General features: G+C 39.6%; 2 protein-coding genes across 2 annotated transcripts; both read left to right on the forward strand.

Moving 5' to 3' along the window:
* The first annotated feature begins 390 nt into the window (after nucleotides 1-390).
* Nucleotides 391-7,903, forward strand: LOC122343125 (membrane-spanning 4-domains subfamily A member 12-like). Its single transcript, XM_043237478.1, has 8 exons — nucleotides 391-881; nucleotides 1,644-1,823; nucleotides 1,983-2,093; nucleotides 3,551-3,619; nucleotides 4,009-4,149; nucleotides 4,615-4,731; nucleotides 5,099-5,159; nucleotides 7,690-7,903. The coding sequence occupies exons 2-7, from the start codon at nucleotides 1,668-1,670 to the stop codon at nucleotides 5,147-5,149; spliced, it is 645 nt and encodes a 214-aa protein (XP_043093413.1). The 5' UTR covers nucleotides 391-881; nucleotides 1,644-1,667; the 3' UTR covers nucleotides 5,150-5,159; nucleotides 7,690-7,903.
* Nucleotides 7,904-10,268: 2,365 nt separating this feature from the next.
* On the forward strand, nucleotides 10,269-14,517 carry LOC122343105 (membrane-spanning 4-domains subfamily A member 15-like). The gene is made up of 8 exons (XM_043237438.1): nucleotides 10,269-10,381; nucleotides 11,233-11,428; nucleotides 11,882-11,992; nucleotides 12,077-12,145; nucleotides 12,641-12,784; nucleotides 13,178-13,291; nucleotides 13,491-13,553; nucleotides 13,955-14,517. Exons 2-8 carry the CDS (start codon nucleotides 11,255-11,257, stop codon nucleotides 14,021-14,023), a joined length of 744 nt encoding a protein of 247 aa, XP_043093373.1. The 5' UTR covers nucleotides 10,269-10,381; nucleotides 11,233-11,254; the 3' UTR covers nucleotides 14,024-14,517.
* Nucleotides 14,518-22,283: the final 7,766 nt, after the last annotated feature.

Raw genomic sequence — 22,283 nt, forward strand, 5'->3', positions numbered from 1 at the left:
CTGTATCTCAGGTGTGTTCCAAACTGGTTTTAGTCGTAGGCTGGAAAGGCTGTGGGTTTCTTTTCCTCATACTTTAAAAAAAACAACAACAGCTGTACAGTATACAAAAAAAAAAACAGAAATGAATCGGGACGGCCACGAGGCCACAGCAGCTCTGGGTTTTATAATCAGTGATAAATGAGTTATCAGTCAATTATGAGCACCTCTGTAAAAATAAAAAGTTTTGCAAACAAAAATATAGAAACGTAGCAAAAATCAAAAAGAAACCCAGCAAAAGCAATGATTTTGCGATCCATATCTACTAGTGACGGGGGCGGAGTCAGTGGACGCCAGCAGAGGGAGCCGTCACCGGAGTACTTCCTCTGCAACCACTTCCTGTTTGGACAGTATAAAGCCAAAGCTCACGAGCTCGACGTGAAGTATTGCCTGCCTAGCTGAGCGGTTTCATTGTTGATTCTGATTCCAAATGATCAACTAGCAAAGGCCAGGGAATAAATCTACAGTGGATTAGATTCAATTAAATCTTTTTCAAACACTAAAAAAAGACCGTTTCAAAACAGTAGCACACGGTTTTTAACATATTCGGTGATATCTGACCACATCAGCCAAATATTAGCATGTTCTATCGTTCTCTGTCTACACCAGACACACACTAAAAACCTGACATTTAAGTATAAATTAAGAGGAGGACCTGTTTACTGATGAATGAAACGCTGATTTCAGAAGTCAGTGTATTCTTCTCCTTCTATGAACTTCCTGTGTCTGATGTCTACGCTAGTCGCTGACGCAACTCAGGGTTTCACAAGAAAACCAAAACCAGCAGGTCCTCTCGTTTCTCCACGCTGTAAACCAAAGCTCACAACTTCCCGTTTCATTCAGCGGTAAGTACGTCTTTCTCTTGACTTACAAACGCGTTAAAATCAGGACGTTTATGTTTGGTGTAACCTGACAGATGTTCCCTCCAGGAGTCAGGGACCATTCATCCCATGAATCTGAATCCTTTATGATGCAGGAAATCTATATTTTCCCGTCTGTAACCTTTACAGAAATATCACAACCACAAAAGACTGCAGTGTTACAATTTCTTTACATTTTAAAATGAAACCATATTTGAAAATCATTTGCGCTGCCTTGAGCAATAATTGTTTTTTTTTTATAAAATACAATAAATGTATTTATAATTATCAAATGCTTGACGTAATGGACAGTTCTGTTTATTACAGGTAATGGACGATAGAATAGACATAAAACGATACAGAATAGCGATAAATATTTTTAGTTGTGACCTTGGTGTTACTGTTTAACAAATCTTTTGATGATAAGATTAAATATTCAGATAAAAATCACACAGGTGACGTTGACTTCTTTCCTACCATTTCCTGAAGATCTATGATAAGGGATGCATCAAAATATAGTCACCGCTGACTCAAAGCTATTCATTTACTACTTTTGCGTAAAATAGCACTATTATTTTATTGGCATGTATATCTTTTTAGAATATATATATACACACACACACAAACATTTATGTGCACATTTATTGTATTTACAAATATTAAAATAAGCGTTTGCGAGTCACTTTAAAAAACGTATCTGCTAAAAACCATAAATGAAGATCTGTTTCATAACCGTATGGTCCACAGGTCCTTTGAGATTGAGAAAGCAGAATGTCGCTCATCGTCCAGCTCCAGCCAGGAACACAAACAGCTCCTTTCACGACGCTGAACGATGCTCCTGTGCGTGTTCAACTACAACCGGTGACAGGAACCTCGACTCTTCAGGACCTTCAGGCATTTCTAAAAGGACGCCTGAAAGCCCTTGGGGTGAGATACGGTCTCATAAACCCTCTTTGGATATTTTTCTAGTACAATCATTAGTCCATAGCTACAGCTGGCATGAATGCATCTGTTCATTAGAGATGGTTCCTCTTTACGAAAGAGTGTTGTAATACTCACACTGTGGGTTGTTTGTGTCTCTCACAGATGGTCCAGATTATTATCGGTCTGCTGACTCTTCTCTTTGGCATCGTGCATACAGTTTATGCAGAGTCCCTCTACATCTCTGTTGGTCTTCCTTACTGGGGATCTCTCATCGTAAGAAACTATTAGACAATAAAGTGATCTGTTTTATAAAATCAGAGGTTTCATTATTGAATGCGGAGATGTCATTGTCTAGGAAAGTTCAGTCTAAACAGGATCTGAGTAATCAAATCAACAATAATCGCTAGTTAAGTGTTCCCAACTAAGCAAGCCAGAGATGACAGCAGCAAGGAAAACTCCATCCGTGACAGAATAGAGAAAAAACCCCTAAAACCAGGTTCAGTTAGGGCCATTTCTCATCTGACCGGACACCCAGCACTTAATTTCCAGTACAATTTTGTACAGGAAGATTGTGCAAAGGCTTTACGGATGTAACCCTCATTCCCTGATGGAAGGAACAGAAACGTTATATCGTGACGGCAGACTGGGGTCTTGCTTGGAGCCTTTATTAGCTCTGATTAAGAGAAAATGCCAATAAAATTTGGCAAGTGGTTAACTAATCCTGAGCCACTCCCTGTAACATGGGTATAAATAGTCGTCAGGTTTTGCTGAGGAGCCCAGGGCCATCCCTGGGGGGGTTGTCGGGGGGGAACAACTGACAACTGAGACAGACAGTGCCAAGTGCCAAGGGAAGACACGAGGAATATTACCATAGAATATACATATGGATTTGCCCGCAGGGAATCAGCCCCATGGCCACCTAGCCAAGTACAAGGGCTGTCTGGTTGCCTCGGCAGCTAACACCGACACTGGTTCTGGCATCAGACTGCTCTGCCTAGTTGAATACCCCCTTGGTGGTTGATATACAAAATAGTCACAGTGTTGTCCGTGTGGACCAACACATGCTTGCCCTGCAGTTGTTGTGCCAAAGCAGTCGAGGCCCTGTCCAGAGTTCCAAGGCTGCCTACCCCTTGCATGTGGCACCCCAGCCCAGGGTGGAAGCATCAACATGCCTGGACACTTATTCTAGGAGTACCCCGGCCCGTAGAAAGGCAAGGTCTGACCACGGTTTTGAAAATGCGGCGACGGCTCAGAGTGATGTTCACCCACGGCGCCATGCCCATCTCAGAACTCAGGAGTGAAGCTCATATGGAGTAAACCGAGTGGTGTGACAGCGGCTGTGGATGCCATATACCCCTCTGAAAGTGTGTTTCAGTGGGACCACCCTCCTGCCTCTGAGGGGACTCAGGCAGTTCAGCACTGACGGTGCGTTCGAGGTAATTGAGGATCGTCAAGGTGATCCTACTGCCACACGAACAGCTTCTCTTTTCAGCTTTCTCTGCTAGCGACAGCAACCATGCAGCACTGAGCTCCTCAGCTCAACCTGACGAGTGGTTACACCTGTCGCCTATTTATACCCGTGTGAGTGGCTCAGCATTAGTTAACCACCAAATTTCAAACCCCAGTCTATCATCACGATATAAACTCATAGTGATTGACAGGAGCAAATCAAACTACAATCTACATCTTCCAATCCAAGCTTTAATTGAGTTTTTTCTCTCTCTTCTCAGTACATTACCTCAGGCTCACTCTGTATCGCTGCAGAATACAAGATTAATTCACCCTCCAATTTCTGTTTGGTACGTACTACAAACCACCTTACTCTTAAGGGTCCGAGCATCGTACTGGAAGTGCAGAAATACTTTACTATTCATCTTTATCATAACATATGATGCTTAAAAATACATTACCAGCCAGTCAAATTTCAGCAACTTATAACATCAAATCTCAAAGGCTGAGGAAACTTCAGAGTGTTTTGTGTAGCTGCTGACGTTCATGAAAACAAGACATCGTAAATCATGCTGGTGATCTAGAAGTTTTTACAGTGTTGTATAAAGTCTCTGGCGAGCTATTTCTAAAAGTAAATTTTCACACCATGTACTTTTCTTTGTCCATTAACTTGTTAACACAAAGTTTTAAAGTTCTTGCTAATTTATTCATCTGTTTTATGTTGTTTTTCTGGATTTAGGTGAATGCTTTGCTTAAAGTGAACATTGTCTGTATTGTAAATGCAGGCATGGCCATTATTTTGCTTTTAGTGGATTTCATTGTAGGTCCACTCAAACGCTGCTTTGATGATGACTGTACTAATGAAAGGAGAGAATATGAGGTATGTCTTCAAAAATGCACGCCTAGTGAAAAGTTGGTGTTTGGTCAAAAGAGAAAAATGTCTAAAAATATAAGCCGGAATATTCACATTTGTTCAGTAGCTATGGATTACCGAATGGATTTTTCAGTTTCTCAATAGATTTTAGATGAAAAGCTATTATAAGGCGTGTTTATGTGCATATTAAAAAAACTGCTATATTGTGATTAATAATATTTATTATTAAGAAAAGGACTGGAACATTGCTTGGTAATCTTTGACTGGAACGGCTGGAGAAACAATTGTCAAGTATTTTAAAGGAGAATGTAATTGTAAATGTGAAAAATAATTTTGTTGGCACGGGTCAAATTAATTTTTTATAAAATTTGTCTATTATTTGGCCATAAAAGCATGTCTTAAATGTGTTATATTATCATATAAACTTTGTGATGATGATGATGGCATAGTATTATGTTGATTTTCTCTCAGGCTCTCTCAAAGGGAATCAGGGGTGTGTTGTTGGTAATCGTCACGCTTGAGTTCGTCATCTCCTTCTTTCTGTTGGTGTTTATCTGTAAAACCAACTCCTGCTGTTCTCCTCCTCAGGTGAGTCAAGAGTCTCCTTGAGTTAAATGTGAATAAACTCAGAACACGTTAAGTAAGCTGTATGCTAATGTTTCTAACATTAAAAAGTAAACCGCAGTTTCAGATTACACCAGTAGGTGGCATATAGCATAAAATGTGTGGTCAAATTCAGTTACACTTGAACTTGAGGCCGGAGTTTGACCCGTGTTTTCTCCCGATAGCCAACAACAACAACAAACCAGCTCAAACCATATACGTCAATGTTCTAAAACGACATTGATCAATAGAGTATCATGTTATTTTAAGTCATTTACATTCCACTGTAGAACTTTATAGAATTCATTTGCAACACATCCCTGATTCTAACATCACATGTATTTTTCTCTAGTTTCAGATTACTCCGGTCGTACAGTCGTCTGATTCCAGGGCAATTCCTTAACAGATCCGAGGTAAGAGACGCATGTTAAAAGATGGCGCCGTTGAGGTCAGCTGCCGTCACGACCGCTCCGGCAAAACTCTCTGTTTTTTTGTTAATTGTTTGTGTTTTAAATAGTCTGCGCTGTTCTCTTTATATAAGATGGCTATTACTAAATATGACCGAGCCACTCTTATATCTATTGGTGTACAATGCACCCACCTTTCGCCGTTTTTAAACCCGGACCCATGTTGGCCGAGCGAGATCCTGTCAAAGACAAAAGGACGCGACCCGCACCGGCGTCCACGAGGGAAACGAGCTGGCGTCAGGAACAGGTTGAGGGCACGCTCACACCGCGCTCCCCTACCTAGTGTCCTGTTAGCCAACGTCCAGTCTCTGAAAACAAGCTCAATGACCTCAGGGCAAGGATCATGTTCCAGAGAGACATTCGGGATTGCAACCTCCTCTGCTTCACCGAGACATGGCTGAACCCAGCGGTACCGGACCACGCCATACAACCGGCCGAGTTTTTCTCCGTTTACCGCATGGACAGAACAATGGAGTCGGGGAAGACACGGGGAGGTGGAGTGTGTCTGATGGTGAACAACCGCTGGTGCGACAGCGCGAGCGTTGTTGCTCTCTCAGGCAAAGAGGCGCTACGGGAGCAAACTAGAGTCACAGTTTCAACACAGTGACTCTAGAAGCCTGTGGCAGGGACTGAGAAGAGTGGAGAGCGCGGATGCTTCTCTGGCAGACGAACTAAATAACTTTTATGCTCATTTCGAGGCTGCAGCTAATCATGCTAATCACATTAGCGCCACTAGCATGCCGAGAGAGCCGGAGAGGAAATCGCGTTCACCATTTTGGAGCACGACGTAAGGAGGGCATTCAGGAGAGTGAACACCAGGAAGGCAGCAGGACCTGACGGCATCACAGGTCGGGTTCTGAGAGCCTGTGCTGACCAGCTAGCACCGGTGTTCACTGAGATATTTAATCTCTCCCTGAAACAGTCTGTAGTCTCCTCGTGTTTCAAAGAGTCCATCATTGTTCCTGTGTTGAAGAAACCTCAACCATCTTGCCTTAATGATTACCGCCCTGTAGCTCTGACGTCTGTAGTGATGAAGTGCTTCGAGAGACTCGTCAGAGACTTCATCACCGCATCACTACCGGACACACTGGACCCACTACAGTTTGCCTACCGCCATCACACACCTCCTCCACACAACCACAAGCCACCTGGATTTTAGGAAAGGGAACTGTGAAAATGCTGTTCGAGTTGAGTGTGTGGCCACTACAAACTCCACCACCATCATTAAATTTGCTGACGACACTGTCGTGGTGGGCCTGATCTCCAACAACGATGAGATGGCCTACCTTCAGGAGATCAACAACCTGGAGAGATGGTGTCAGGAGAACAATCTTCTCCTGAACGTCAGCAAAACAAAGGAGTTAATAGTGGACTTCAGCACGAAGCAGGTGCGCTCTTACCATCCCATCAAGATCGACGGGACCCCAGTGGAGAGAGTGGACAGTTTCCGGTACCTGGGTGTTCACATCATGCAGGACCTGTCTTGGTCCTGTCACATCAACACCCTGGTGAAGAAGGCCCGGCAGCGTCTATACCATCTTGAGCGGCTTAAGGGACTTCAGACTCCCATCTCAGGTGCTCAGGAACTTTTACACCTGCACCATCGAGAGTGTCCTGACGGGAAACATCACCTCCTGGTTTGGAAACAGCACCATGCAGGACGGGCGAGCTCTTCAGAAGGTGGTGCGGTCAGCTGAGCTCCCTGTGCTGCAGCACATCTACAACAAGCGGTGCTGTACCAGGGCCAGGAAGATCGTGGAAGACCTCAGCCATCCCAACAATGGACTCTTTTCTCTGCTGCGTTCAGGAAAGCGCTTTCGTTCCCTGAAGGCAAACACAGAGAGAATGAGGAGGAGCTTCTTCCCGCAGGCCATTCGGAGTCTGAACCAGAGAACACCCAGCACCTAATCACCGGGATTCCCATGTTCACCCCTCTTCCCCAGATACCCACTTACAATTGGACAATTACACTGGACAAAATTGCACTAGTCACTTTACATTGGACATTCACACAGCCACTTTATATTTTATATTCTATACTTTATATTTGATACTTTTCATTTAATTTTTTACCTTTTAAATACGGGCGCCATATTTTATACTTTATACTTCATTTTTTACCCTTTATACTGTGCACTTCTTTGTATATATATATATATATATACAGTATATATATATATATATATATATATATATATATATATATATATATATATATATATATATATACAGTATATAGATAGATAGATATATTTTGTTTTCTTTTCCCACGCTGGACGGTTGTATAAAACATTTCACTGCATGTCGTACCATGTATGTATGTGTATGTGACAAATAAAATTTGAATTTGTATTTAAGCGTACGATTAAATATAAACAAGGCTTCATGTGTTGGAAATGTGCAAAACAACGCTTACGTCATATTATCAATAAACAGGCAATCAAGCGAGGAAGCTGATCATTTTTTTTCCTTGCAGATACCGGATTCCAGCAGCTCTTCCGTTCATCACCCGAGCAATCCATATGAATAAGTGTGTTACATATAAAAAAAATACACTTACAGAAGATACACTTCTCTTGAGATTGGGTTTACATATAGCTGAACATTTCATATATAAAGATTTGTGATTTACTTATTTTTGTAAAAAGAAAAGTGCACTGAAAACAATAAAAAGTACATTTTTTGGACTATTGCATGTCTATTTTATTTAGTTTAATTGTGTGTTTTTTACATGTATGTCTATATAATATAAATAGGATGTATATAGTAAATTACATTATATAAAAGTTAAATGTCCCATGTCATGGACCATTTTGGAGTTTTATTTTAGGTGTTGGTGTCCTTAAGAATATATATTTGTGGTATAAGTAACAATTAACTCTTTAATAAACGCCATCTTTATAATAGAGTCTCATGGATCGCAGGATATTTCAATTCAACAAGAAAAAGCAGAAGACAAAAGAAGATTTAAGCCGCTTTTGCACAGAAAATACAGAAAGTGGCAACATATTCAAGAGATAAAGATGTTGGGTTTTCACAATAAAAATACTAGATGAAACTCTAAGGGGCACATCAATAGGGTTAAAAACGGAGTTAAAATCAACTCTTAACGCTTGTGGTATCTCGTCAGCGATTGATTCAAGTGAATCGTTTTGGCGAATCAATTTGTACTGAATCAAATTCATATAGGGAGCAAAATGAGAGGCGTATTGAAGAAGAATATTATAAGCAGCACCATGCACCTACATAAAAACAGCAGTGCAACTGGATTGTATCGTAGGCAACGTACCAGATGAATTTTACGAGTGGACGCCGCGAGCGCTGGAGTATGGAAATCTCTGGAGTTAATTCTGATCATGGCTTTTCTTGAAATATGAAGAAAGTTTGTTGTAGCAGATGTCACACTGCAGGACTATTCGTAAAATCTTGACACTCTCAGAATTTCGCCTGTGGTAAAATTTTTGCACAGTGACTGTAGGTGAACGTATCAAACTAACAATCTATCAAAGACTACAAATTTTAGCCTAGGATTATAGGAATCCTTTTAGATTTTCACAATTGGTCGATTCGTGGCTAAAAATCGCAGTGCGAGTTGGACAGCATGGAAATATGTTGGGAAAATCGATGTCTGGCCGCAAGCCAACGTCCACGGACCACTGGTTGTTAGGCAAGTTGTTAGGGCTACTGTCAAGTCCAACTAAATTAAAGTTTAGACTCAGTTAGTCGCAGTTGCCGCTATTACATATACATATACTTGGTCGATTAATTGTGGTTACCTGCCCACTCTCTCCCTCTTGAGTTGAGATTATCAATAAGCTGTTGGACTGCTTGCCTTAAGGCACCAGGGTGTCCTGGACAAATTCACAATATCCTTTTATATCTTAGGCCTCTTTGGGAAATATGGCTCCTCCTGTTTCAATGCTCAGACAATCTTAGATGCAAGTAAATTTAGTGAATTATCTTTGTTTTCTTTACACAAAAAAGTATTATAGCGTCACAAAACTGAAGTTGCGCCACTGATGGCACATGGACTGTTTTAATGTGTTCACTAAATTTCTGGGATCGTTTGGAGTTGTGTTGCTGTCCATGGAGGGTCAGATGGCTCCCTGATTTCATCAAATATCTTAATTAGTCTGCTTAATGATTCTGCTTTATATTGTTCAGTGCTTTGATGCAACCTGTATTGTTGAAACCGCTATATAAATAAAAATTATTGATTGATTGATTGATGATTCTAAGAGCCTGACAATAGAGATAGGCCCCCAACTGGATTTCTACTGAGTGGAACCCAATCACAATTTCCACCAAGGGGTAACCCACCAGAAAACGCTTTGTACGGCCATGATAAACCCATGACGCCCAATCCTAAACCCATAGGGGGAACCCCGGGCTCTCTGCAGGGTGACTTGGGCTGATGGTATATGTGAAGGACACAATCAAAGTAGTTTACAATAAGAGTCCTAGGTGCTTTCAATAAGACAGATGAACTCGAGTGAACCAGTGAACTTTGACTCCCAAGAATGTCAGGAATGGCACAATGGTTGGAGAATGGCCATGAGGACACCTGCATCCAGGGGGAGGGTGAAACAAGAACATTATTAGGACCATGGTTAAAACTAGCAGAAATTCAACAATTAATCTCGGGAGGTGTAACAATGAACTGTAGTAAAACCAGTCAGAGGCTGAACTACCACTTTTTGGTTAAAACTACCTGTGAATAAGGTATAAGTGTTTTTGCCTGGTCAGACAAGGACTGTTGTCGTCTCGACTTGCCGTTTTCAATAAAATCGTAATTTGACATTAAGACCATTGTTTGCTCTACACTATTAAATCACCAGTACATACAATATTCACAAGAATACTTAGTGTGTGCAGAATATAACAAAAGCTATAAAGTAAAGCAATAGAAAGCTCAGTAATGATCCTGAAAAAGGACATAAATGGTCTTGTTGTTCAGGTCATATACAGCAGCCGTAACCCTGATATATCCTCCTACATAACTCGCCATGTTTGTCCGTAATCCAGTCATGTATTTCTGTGAAAGTCTGAATGTATTACAAAAATGAAGGTGACTAAAGGAGGAGTGAGAATGAGCCAATCGCAGCCATCTGGTGTCTGAACAGTCAGGAAACTGACAGGTAAACCGAAACTAAGCCAAAAACTGATCGGTAAGTCAGTTGTTCTCCTCATACCTTATTTTATGTTGTCGTTATAAATGTTACAATCATGTGTGCTTGTGAAAGTAGATGTTTCCGTTTAGAAAAAGGTGTTTATTCAATATTATACACCTTATATAGTACAGTGAAGCGTGAGAAAGATGAACCAGTCTGGACATGAGTGAGTTGTTTCCAGCGCTAATACACTACGTGTGGCATTTAAACAGCCAGGGCTATATGGTAAAGTTCAATGTGGTGTCTTAAAAACACTTTACAAGTTACTGTACTCAGTTATAAAACGGCTAATGAAACTTAAGTCTAGCACATTCACAGAGAATACTTCCCACAGGATTATATATGCAGCATTTCTTGCGGTGGTTTTAATTTCAGGGGTCGACCAAAAAGGGGTTCTCTTTGGCCGATGCCACTATTGGCGTCTTTTTTTTTTTGGGCTGATGTTTTGCCGATTGTCTTTTTCTTGCCTTTTATTCCATAGCAGTGTACATCTACAAGCAATATGAACGCTCCTGAGCTAGATTTCAGCCGTCCCAGATAAGGGATTGAAAACTTTTGCAAATTTATATAAAAAAACCAAAAAAACCTAAACTAAAAATGATTCATTGCACATGTGTTAAAACCCTGGTTGTTGTATACTTATGGTGTATGGAGTGCAGATTAATGAGCTTTTTAAAATCATTTCAAGCAGTTTAAAAGCAGTTATTAGGTAGCAACGTAAATTGTGAAAGAAATGAACAGGTATGAATACTTTCGAATGGCACTGTGTATGATGCAGATCAGTTTATTATTATGAAACAGGTTATGATTAATGTTCACATGTTTTGATGTACTATGGTTTTGTTCAGGTCAGCTGGAGATTGAAGCAGAATGTCTCAAACTGTCATTCCCATGAACTCTTCGACGCTCATCATACAGTTTCAACCGGCAACACAAACCGCTCTTGTTACGACACTCAATGGTTTAAATGTACAAGAGCCGGCAAGAGCTTCGCTTCGTCAAAGATTCCAGAAATTTCTAAGACGACAACCAAAAGCCCTTGGGGTGAGGAATGTCTCAAACCTGAATAACTGCTTTTTATATGTGCATGTCAATGTGAGGTAGGAAACACTCAACTTCAAAATAAGTAGTACACACATTATGAAAAGCATACACCATTTTATCGAAAAATGCGTTTTAATTTTTGGGAAAGACACCCCTTTAGGATCAGTTTATTGATTTCCACCTGTATTAGTTATCCCCAATTGTTTCCCCAGGGTTTAAAAGCCTGTTCTGTTTAGTTCTTTATCTGTCCTTAAACGTAGCTGACTCTAATTTATATACTGTTTTTGTGAATTAAACTCTGCTTCATTGTACTTCTGCGTGACACTCCTTTGAGAAGACGTTAAGTTACAGTAAAATAGTCATTTCTACAGTAAATACTGTTGCATGCTAGAGCTGCTATAAATCTATATGTTGTCTTCGTGCTCAGATTTTGTGTGTGTTTGTCTCTCAAAGACGGTCCAGATAATGATCGGTTTGATGACTCTCCTGTTTGGCATCGTATCTTCGGTTTATGCAGACACTATCTTTGTCTACAGCGGTTGTGCTTACTGGGGATCTCTCATCGTAAGAAACTATTATGCGATTAAGTGGTCCGCTTTTTTCATCATTCAACAAGCTTGACATTTGGACCTTTCTCTGTCTTCTCAGTACATCATCACAGGTTCACTCTGCATTGCTGCAGAAAATAAAATCAATTCACCCTCCAGTTCATGTTTGGTATGTACACAGAACGTTATTACTTGTAAGGGTCCAAACACCACACTTTAAGTACAGAATTGGTCTGAAATGGTTTTTACAAATTTCTTTTTCCAGCTTTGAAAGTACATGGTACCAATGAACTATTCGCAGGAGACCTAAACTTGTAGTTAAGGTCCCAGCTGGTCCAATCTTCAATAGATTTTGCTAGCAAACATTACCAAACTAAATTAGATTTATTTGATACAAAAGGGAATTAAAAGTGCTGGGAAGCATTTTTCACAAATTGTCCAAGTCCTGCATGGGCCCTAGGCCAACCAGGTCAAAGGACCAGTTCATAGTCCTGAACTGGCTAACTAATGACCAGCTTAAAGCAAAGATTGACCAAAATATTAAAAGACATTGGTGCTTGGACCCTGATGATATTTTCCCCCTTCATATACCTTTTTCATCAAAAAGGTTCTGTTTTAAAATTCCAGGTCAATTTAATAATCGGTTTTATTTTTCTGCCTGTAGGTGAATGCATCATTTGCAATGAACATTTTCAGCATTTTAACCACACTCGTTGCCATGACTTTAATTTCAATGGATTTGCTTATAGGGTCAATGAATGCCTTCTGCCGTGGATTTAACTGTCGTTATTCAGATAGAAGATACGAGGTATGTAATCAACTTAAATATTTACATTTTTTTGTAAATGTGTCCTGATTGTAAATCAAAGACTAACAGCTTACACCACCAGAAAACCCTCAACAAAATGTCAGAATGATTTAACTTAGATGGCCAATCAAATCACAGAAGGGAAGGGCTTTATTCTTCCAGCACGACAGTGCATTTCTTAACAGTGAAAGAGTGTGAGTTTTAGAAAAAAACTGATGAATGAACAATTTCATCAACTAAAATAAAAATGACCAAATATTTAAAAAGTGAAGGCGGTTGTGTGGGTGATTTTAAATGGTCTGAGATCCTCTCAGATACGCTACAGTGAGTAATACTACTCACTAATTAATTAGTAATAATACTACTAATTGTGTTTTTGATTTTTCCTCTCAGTCTTCCTTCATGGGGTTTAGAGGTGTATTGTTGTTATTCACCGCACTTGAGTTTATCATCTCCATCTGTCTGTCAACATTCACCAGTAATTGCAACAACTGCTGTTCAACTCGGGTGAGTAGCATCGACGACAACGAAGGTGGTGAGTCGCGATCTTTCGGTTCGTGATATCGTTACACCCCTACCTTTGAGTCTTTTCTATTCCATTTAAAATACAGTGATTGTATATAAACCTGTAAAGTAAATGAATTTGTCGCTTCACAGCCATAAGGCATGTGCATTTCATTGTTTTTTTTTTATTATTTTTGCTCAGGTTTTGCCACCACAGCCATCTGATTTCATGCCGGTTCATTTAGATGATTTTCAAAGCTCTGAGGTAAGAATCTTGAGCACCAGTCTTAAAAAAAAGGTACTATATGTAGAATTTCACCGCTAGGGGGTCACATGTTCAAAACAATAATGAAGACGAAGCTTAATGACGCCATGAAGATGGGTGGAACGATGGGAGATTAATTATTAATGTATGAAATTCACAATTTCATGTTTACAGTTGAGGTAATGAATAAATGTAAGTACACAACTGGATGAAATAACACCATGCAAGTGTTTTTTGGATATTTTATTACAAAAATCTTACATATAGCGCCTTTAAGTAAAATGAACAAAAGAAAAAAAAACAAAAACATTATTTGAATTAAGTGTTGAGTATCCTTAAACTGGAAATGTGTCAAGCACTCAGTAATGGGCACAATAACTGTTATTAATATTTACTTTCAGATCCCTGTTTCCATCAGCTATACCATCCCTGAACTGCCTACAGACCCTCCTCCACAATACACTGAATAAAACATGAGAAAAAAAAAAGTTCCCTTAAGAAACAAGGCGATATATTGGAAGATATGTGATGCAATATGTAGTTTATTTATCATAAATGTAGAAGTATTATTATATAAACATAATATTGGTTTATAATTAAAAGAATGATGACATGTACATATGTATTATACACACGTTATTACTTAAATATGGTTACATTCAGTATGAAAAGCATTATTCCTTATTGCATTACTCTATATTGAATAATGGATATTATTCAGTGTACTATCAATATACATTAAACAAGTTAATATATTAATGATTAATATACAAGATGATATGTTTTCATGTTTAAGGGTATTGTTTCTGCAGTTGTGTGACATTTGTTTCCCCACTCTCCATTATCTTCACGTTGTGCTTATAAAATAGGAAACATTTCCTGGTCTTGAATAGTTTATACACATGATATAAAAAGAAAAAGAAAAAATAATTTTTAAGTTGTTCAAGTTGTTCAAACCTTAAAATGGAGCTTGAAGTTCATTTGTGTTTCTAAGGCCCAGTTTCATACACAGGATGTGCATCTCAGGACAAAAATGGCACTGGCATGTTTAAAGATCAGTCAGTGCAAGATTCAGTTCAGATTTACATTTTAGTCTAGGTCTAGGCTTAAGCCTAGTTTGTGAAACTAGGTGTGAGTATATCTGTGAAAGTTAGTTTTCAATGTTGTCTCACTTGCAAAGTCAATACATTGCTGGCCCCTGCTGGAGTTGAAATGTCACTATATAGTCCATGACATTAAAATCATCTTAAAATGACAATATTGTTTCTTGCAATAATATCTCTGGGGCAATATATCACCAAATAATAATAATAATAAAAAACTTAGACTATAAGGCTATAGACAACTGTATTAATTCTTCTACTTCCATAGAAATGTAACACTGCATGTAAATAGTTACACTGACAGCTAGCATTTCAATGGCATCACAGTAACTTATTACTAGTTTATATATATATATATATATATATATATATATATATATATATATATATATATATATATATATATATACATATATATATATATATACACATATATACATATACATATATATATATATATATACACACACACACACACACACACCTTAAAGTGGTGGAGCGTTGTTCTTCTCTCACACTCCTGCACACCAAACCTGGAACTTCTGACCATCAAATGTCGCCCTTTCTATCTTCCACGGGAATTCAGCTCGGTCATAGTCAGTGCCGTTTACAATCCACCTCAAGCGGACACGGACGCTGCAATATGGGATTTACACGACCACCTCACAACACACCAGACACAGCACCGGGACGCTGCACTCATTGTGCTGGGGGATTTTAACAGTGCAAACCTCAAGCGCGCACTGCCGAACTTTCACCAGCACATCACCTGCCCCACCAGGGGCGAAAGGACACTGGATCACTGCTACACACCCTTCAGAGACAGCTACCAGGCAATGATTTAACGAGGATAGTCACCGGGGATATGTCTGAATACAAGGCTGCGTCATACGGCGTGCACAGAGCGGTAAAGGAGGCAAAGAGGCGCTACGGGAGGAAACTTGAGTCACAGTTTCAACACAGTGACTCTAGGAGCCTTTGGCAGGGACTGAGAAGCATCACATACTATAAAAGCCAACCTCCAGAGTGGAGAGCGCGGATGCTTCTCTGGCAGACGAGCTAAACACCTTTTATGCTCGTTTCGAGGCTGCAGCTAATCACGCTAATCACGCTAGCGCCGCTAGCGGCATGATGAACAGCACGCACGCCGAGAGAGCCGGAGAGGAAATCGCGTTCACCATTTCGGAGCACGACGTAAGGAGGGCATTCAGGAAAGTGAACACCAGGAAGGCAGCAGGACCTGACGGCATCACAGGTCGGGTTCTGAGAGCCTGTGCTGACCAGCTAGCACCGGTGTTCACTGAGATATTTAATCTCTCCCTGAAACAGTCTGTAGTCTCCTCGTGTTTCAAAGAGTCCATCATTGTTCCTGTGCCGAAGAAACCTCAACCATCTTGCCTTAATGATTACCGCCCTGTAGCTCTGACGTCTGTAGTGATGAAGTGCTTCGAGAGACTCGTCAGAGACTTCATCACCGCATTTTTCTTCTCTTCTCTTATATATTTCTTAAAAAGTTGTCTCCTATTCCTTTTAATTTTTATCTCTTATTTATAATGCCTGCACTTTTTTCTTCTTTCTTTTTTTTTCCTTTAAGTTTTTAAAATGCTGGACGGTTGTAAAAAACACATTTCCCTGCATGTCGTACCATGTATGTATGTGTATGTGACAAATAAAATTTGAATTTGAATTAGATCAGCCTCATCAGACTGCCTACAGGGAGGAGGTCCAGCATCTGGCCACATGGTGCAAATATAATAATCTGCTCCTTAACACTACCAAAACCAAGGAGCTCATTGTGTTGAGCCAGTCTCTTGCACCAAGTTCCTGGGAAGCCACATCTCTGAAGATCTGTCCTGGACCACCAACACCTCCAGCCTGGTCAAGAAGGCTCACCAGCGTCTTTTCTTCCTGAGGAAGCTTAAGAAGAACCAGCTGTCCTCAGCCATCCTGGTGAACTTCTATCGCTGTACAATAGAGAGCATCCTAACGAACTGTGTCACAGTCTGGTATGGGAGCTGCTCTGTTGCTGAAAACTGCCCAGCGCATCACAGGAACTCCACTTCCATCCATTGAGGACATCCAGAAGAAACACTGTTTGCGTCGAGCATGCAGTATTCTTAAGGACTCCTCTCACCCTGCACACTGTTTTCCCTTCTGCCATCCGGCAGGCGATTCAGATTCCTCCGGACTAGAACAAGTAGACTGAGGAACAGTTCTTTTACCAGAGCTGTCTCACTACTGAATTCTACCCCCACTGATTTATACCCCGCCCACCCCCATCCCACCCCATTAAAAAAATAAAAAATTGCGCTGTTTAACATTCATTGCACTCCACTGTATATATCTGTTGTAAATGTATCTACATATCCATTGTACATACTCTTGTAAATTTGTCTATATATATCCAGTTTGTACATAACCATCTGTAAATTGTTTATACATGCCTAACTGTAAATTTCCCTTTCATAGACAATAGCAACCTGTATATAATGCTCTTAACACATTCACCTGTAATTTAACTTATACATATTTGTCTCCTGTACATATTACCTGTATGTGCACTTGTAATTTATATTTGTACCTATATCCTGCACTTGCTGCACCTTATTGCACTCCTGGTTAGACCTAACCTGCATTCCGTTACCTTGTACATGTGTAATGACAATAAAGTTGAATCTAATCTACTGAGGCACATCAAGCTACCACCCTCCCAAATTCCCATTCACGCTAACCCATTACCACCCTGGTTTCAGTAGTAGGTGACGTAACCTTCACAGTCCATTTTGTTCATTTCTGTAATATCTTGTTAACACACAAAGCAAAAATAATCTCTCTCTCTCTCTCTCTCTCTCTCTCTCTCTCTCTCTCTCTCTCTCTCTCTACTGACAAAATTGTCTTTTTTCTGTCAGACAATCTTTTGTATTATTTTTAAGATTCATAGTATTGTTCGTTAAATTAAATTCCCTTGTTTTTCCACCTATGCCCAGGGATGGCCATGAATAATCCCCACATCTGAGCTGCAGATTGGACCATGGACTTTTCCAGGTTTCTGAGATAGGCACCGTTTATCAGAGAAGCTTTTAAAGAAAAAAAAAAAAAAACCCCCACAATAAAAGCTTGTGATTGTGTTTAATTTGTCATGTTTAATTCACTTCACCTTTAAGGACGTCATGCATGATGTTTCGAGTTAAGACATCAAGTTTAGACATCATGTAACAATATGCAGTTATGCATAAGTGATTCGTTGCTCATAAGTCCTGTTAAGATGATTCTGAACATGTATATGCATGTAACTGTCAGTAACAGAGACCCTGTGTTTCAGAACGACAGTGTAGGATTAATACACAATGTTTGCTCAAAACTCTATTCTGACCAAATGCAGATAATGTAAATAATAAACACATAAGTGTATTATAAGACAGAAGGCTATACTGTCACTGTAGCTTGGGAATTAGGATCCCACAATATTGATTGATTAGCAGAAAACCATCCTTCTGGGAGTCATTAAGAATGTAAGGAGGTGAATCAAAACCTGTAAATGCATTAAGACTGATCTGAGAAGGGATATCCAAAGGAACAAAAGGACTTCAAAAAGAGAGTAAACAACACCACCCCCCATTGTGTTTATGACACCCTCCTCACCTCTGCTCTTCTTGCTTCCCCTCCTTCTGCCCAAAAGACTTGGTTTAAAGTTCATTAAGAATAAGGCATTATATGTCATGTGTCTTATGAACCCATTGTTCTTCACTTTCATGTTTGGTCTCATTTGAAAGGTCTCAGTGTGATTGGTAAATTGGTCTCAATTTCACAGTAATCACTTATATTATGGAAAAGATTAAGAACTTGGTAGAACTGTGTTCTGTTGAGAAGGAGGTGTGTCCTCCTTTTGGGTCTCTGAACATGTTCCAACCAGGTGTGACCATGGAGCACGGGAACCTAAACACCAAAAGGTTTTTACAACTACTTTTGGTATCTATTTGTCTGGTCTGAGTATATAAGGAAAGTGACAAAACACAACAAGGAGTGATTCTGTAGCCAGATCGGCCCGTAGTGTGGTGTGTGTCCTCATACACTACACTTTTTAAAGACCAGGTATAATGACCTTTTAAGTTTGTTTTATTTTGTTTTGTGTTATTTTTGTACTGCTGATCAGTTGTGCAAATGTTTATTAATTATACCAATTTGGAAACTGTTCTCGCCTGGCAAAATAAATGTTAATCATGATTAACTTATTATATTGTCTGGAATAACTTTTCTAGTAGGTTAGTGACTTCTGAGGTTTTCCTCATTGTTGGCGTCCTAGGGTGAGTCAGATCAACGATCAATGGATGGAGCCGTCTTGAGATCTTGACTTCTGGCCACCAAACTGGCTTAGCATGCTATTACTTAGGGAACGCATAAAAAATTACTCTTTTTGAGTCTATCGAGGAGATGTCTGCATTAAGGTAAGTGATCTACGGAGTAGCCTCTGACTAAGACCTGGACTAGCCCAGATCGTGAGTCTGTTCTGGCCAAACAAGGTCTCTAAGCGACCCAGACTCCTAACGAACGATAAGTCGAAACTAGGAAATATTATAGTTAATTAATGATCCAAATTTAATCACAACTAGAGGGATCAGCAGTTATATTTAAGTAAATAACTAAAATCACGAAGGATTGGAGATAAATTTATGTATAAGGTCAGTACTATAATTGGAAACCCAAAAGATTAATAAATATTAGTGACTTTCAACGAGACGCAAAGAAAAGACCGAACACGCATTGACCTTCGACCAGGGCCTCTGGATTCCGTTCTACAGGAAAAGGGGGACCCTTACATTAACTCCTGACTGATTTGTGCATTCCTGGCAGAAAATAAAATATATCACTGTAGCTAAGTATTATCATAAGTAATGAAATAATCTGATTTGATGAATCTAAGCCTATATATTTATAGCATTTGGTAATTGTAACAATGCGGTTGTAGCAAATTCGCACAATGAGCATCAACACACGTAACATAAAATAACATTAATCTGCAACAGAGACAGAAGAAACTGAATGCTTATAAAGACAGGGAAACAATCAGGGAGAACTAAAACAGGTGAACAGACACAGGTGGAAACTAATTAATTAATAATCACATGAACAGGAAGGACCAAATAAGGGCAAAGAGTATTCACTGCGTTTGTATGAAACAATACCAGGATGATATAATGACTTAAATAACTGTACTCATAATACAGAATTGAGTTTTAATATTTTAATGCCATTTTCCAAAAATACATTTTTTTCCTACGAAAAACGAAAAAAAAAAAGTTATTATTGAAGCACACTCTTTTTGGTGTTCAGTCTCAATCCCAAATGTCTAATATGATCTTCGTTCTCCGACGGAGCTAATATTATCCAATCATCAATGTAGTTTAGGACATCTGTATACCCTGTAGCCGCACCCGAGCTAGGACTTCATCTACTACTTTTGTAAACGTTCGGGCCGAAATTTCTAGGACGAAGGTAATATACCGACATTGGTATGCTTTGCCCCCAACGCGAACCCTAGGAACTTCCTGTGATAAGGATGGATATGTGGAAATACACATCTTTTAGATCTATCGTGACAAACCAGTCCTTATACCTGATTCCTGACATGACTTGTTTCAGTGTGAGCATCTTGAACTTCATCTGTCTGACTGATTGGTTCAGTTGCCCGAGATCTAAAATGGGCCTCAGCCATCCATCCTTCTTGGGAACTATAAAGTATCGGCTGTAGAACCCTGACTCCCTTTCGTTAGGACCACCTCGATGGACTCCTTCCTCGAGAATTTCTACTTCTTGTTCCATCATCAGAACCTGTTTGGGGTCCACCAGAGTGGGCATAACGCTGCTGAATTGCAGGAGAGGACACTCGAACTGGCTTCGATAACCTTTCTCTACAGTCTGCAGGACCCATTACGACATTTGGCAGTAGCTTCCATGCTGTTTCTTGTTCAGCCAATCGATGTTGAGCTTGGCTATGGCCCGAGTTACCACCTTTACAAGACGAAGCTGTGGGCCAATCTTCACTGTGATTTCAGAAAACATTGTGTTTTCTCGCAGATATTTGCGTCCTCTCGCCAAAATTGTTGCATGCTCTCTCAACACATGTGTTCTCGTAAAAGGCAGATGGGTGGTGAGTCGTGCTTTTGTTTGCATCCGTACTTCATTTAGGCATGGGCCCGTTGGGGGAACCGACTTTTTTCAGGCCAATTTTCACGTCATAGTTCAGACATCTGCCTTATTTTTATATTTTAGACATCCATCAATTAGTGATGAAAAAAAATGCTGTGCAGAGCTGGACAACATGAGACCGTGCTTCATGACTGAGAGCGACTCGACTGTGTTCAGTGTCCCACAGCAGAGAGCAGCCGTCAGAAGATGAAGAGATCCATGTTTAGATGTACACAATGGCAAAGCTCCAGGAAATCTAATTACCATTAAAGTGTCTACAGAAAATAACAGTAAGATAATTTAATTAATTGGCTGGAAAACTAATGTCACAAATTAAATGTATTAGCTACCTCTTCACAAATATTTTTCAGCATATTGCATATAGTAGAATGAACATTTTCAGCACTGTAACTGCAAGAACAGCCATTCTATTCCTTTCATAGGAATTGACTACAAGTCCACAAACGTACTGCTGGGATTATGACTGTAATTCAAAGAAAAGATGATCAGGTTTGTCTTTGACAGTCTTTTTGGTCAAAATAGAATAATGGCTAAAACTAATTTTAAATGACAAGAAATATAATGAAAAACTATGAACACAAACAAGACTAAAATGTTAGGGAGGGACGATTTGGGTCTCTGTTTTCGCTCTACTTTAACACCAAAAATCACACTGAAGAACATGACACTTTCGTTCCTGAATGAATCAGCGTTCAGCTACAATGATTCACTTGCTAACAGTGACTTAGTCCAAAGTCAATTCAGCACACATTATGTTCCTGAACATTAATGCGCAACGTAGCCCCTGAAGTGAAACACAGGATATAGAAATACTGCAAAATAGTAACAAGACGAAATGGCGAAAAGACTTTGAAATCACACACACACACACACACACACACACACTCTCAGAAGATGCTGCCGTTTATGTAATATTTCAATATGCGTGTAATATATAACGACATGGGTAAGAGAAGCGTCTCTGTTTTATTCAGTATCTTGTAACATAACAGTTCAGCATAATTAAATTGCAATTGTCATTGACGAAAGCAACATTACTGATAGTTCAATTAGGACATTTAAGTTATTTTTTATAAGTATAGCTTAGGAGAATAGCATTACTGGTGCGCACCTTAAGACAAAACAAATATATTTTAAGATCAGTAAGTGCAAGTTTCTTTCAGCTGAAACAGCTCAGGTTTACATTTAGTCTAGGGCTAGACTTAAGCCTGGTCTGTGAAGGTTTAGGGTACGGTGTACATTTTAGGACATTCTCAGACCTCAGTCCTAAAATCAAAAGGTGTCAAGTCTAAGACTATAAGGCTTCAGTCACTGGACAAATGGCTTCGTGACTCAGGCTGAGTCGGTTTTTTGACGTCGGTTAAAATGAATTTAAAAAAATCTATTTATGAAAAATGTCGACACTCTACAGTCAAATAGC

This window comes from Puntigrus tetrazona, chromosome 4 (genome assembly GCF_018831695.1).
Source record: "Puntigrus tetrazona isolate hp1 chromosome 4, ASM1883169v1, whole genome shotgun sequence".
In the NCBI taxonomy this organism is placed as follows: domain Eukaryota; kingdom Metazoa; phylum Chordata; class Actinopteri; order Cypriniformes; family Cyprinidae; genus Puntigrus; species Puntigrus tetrazona.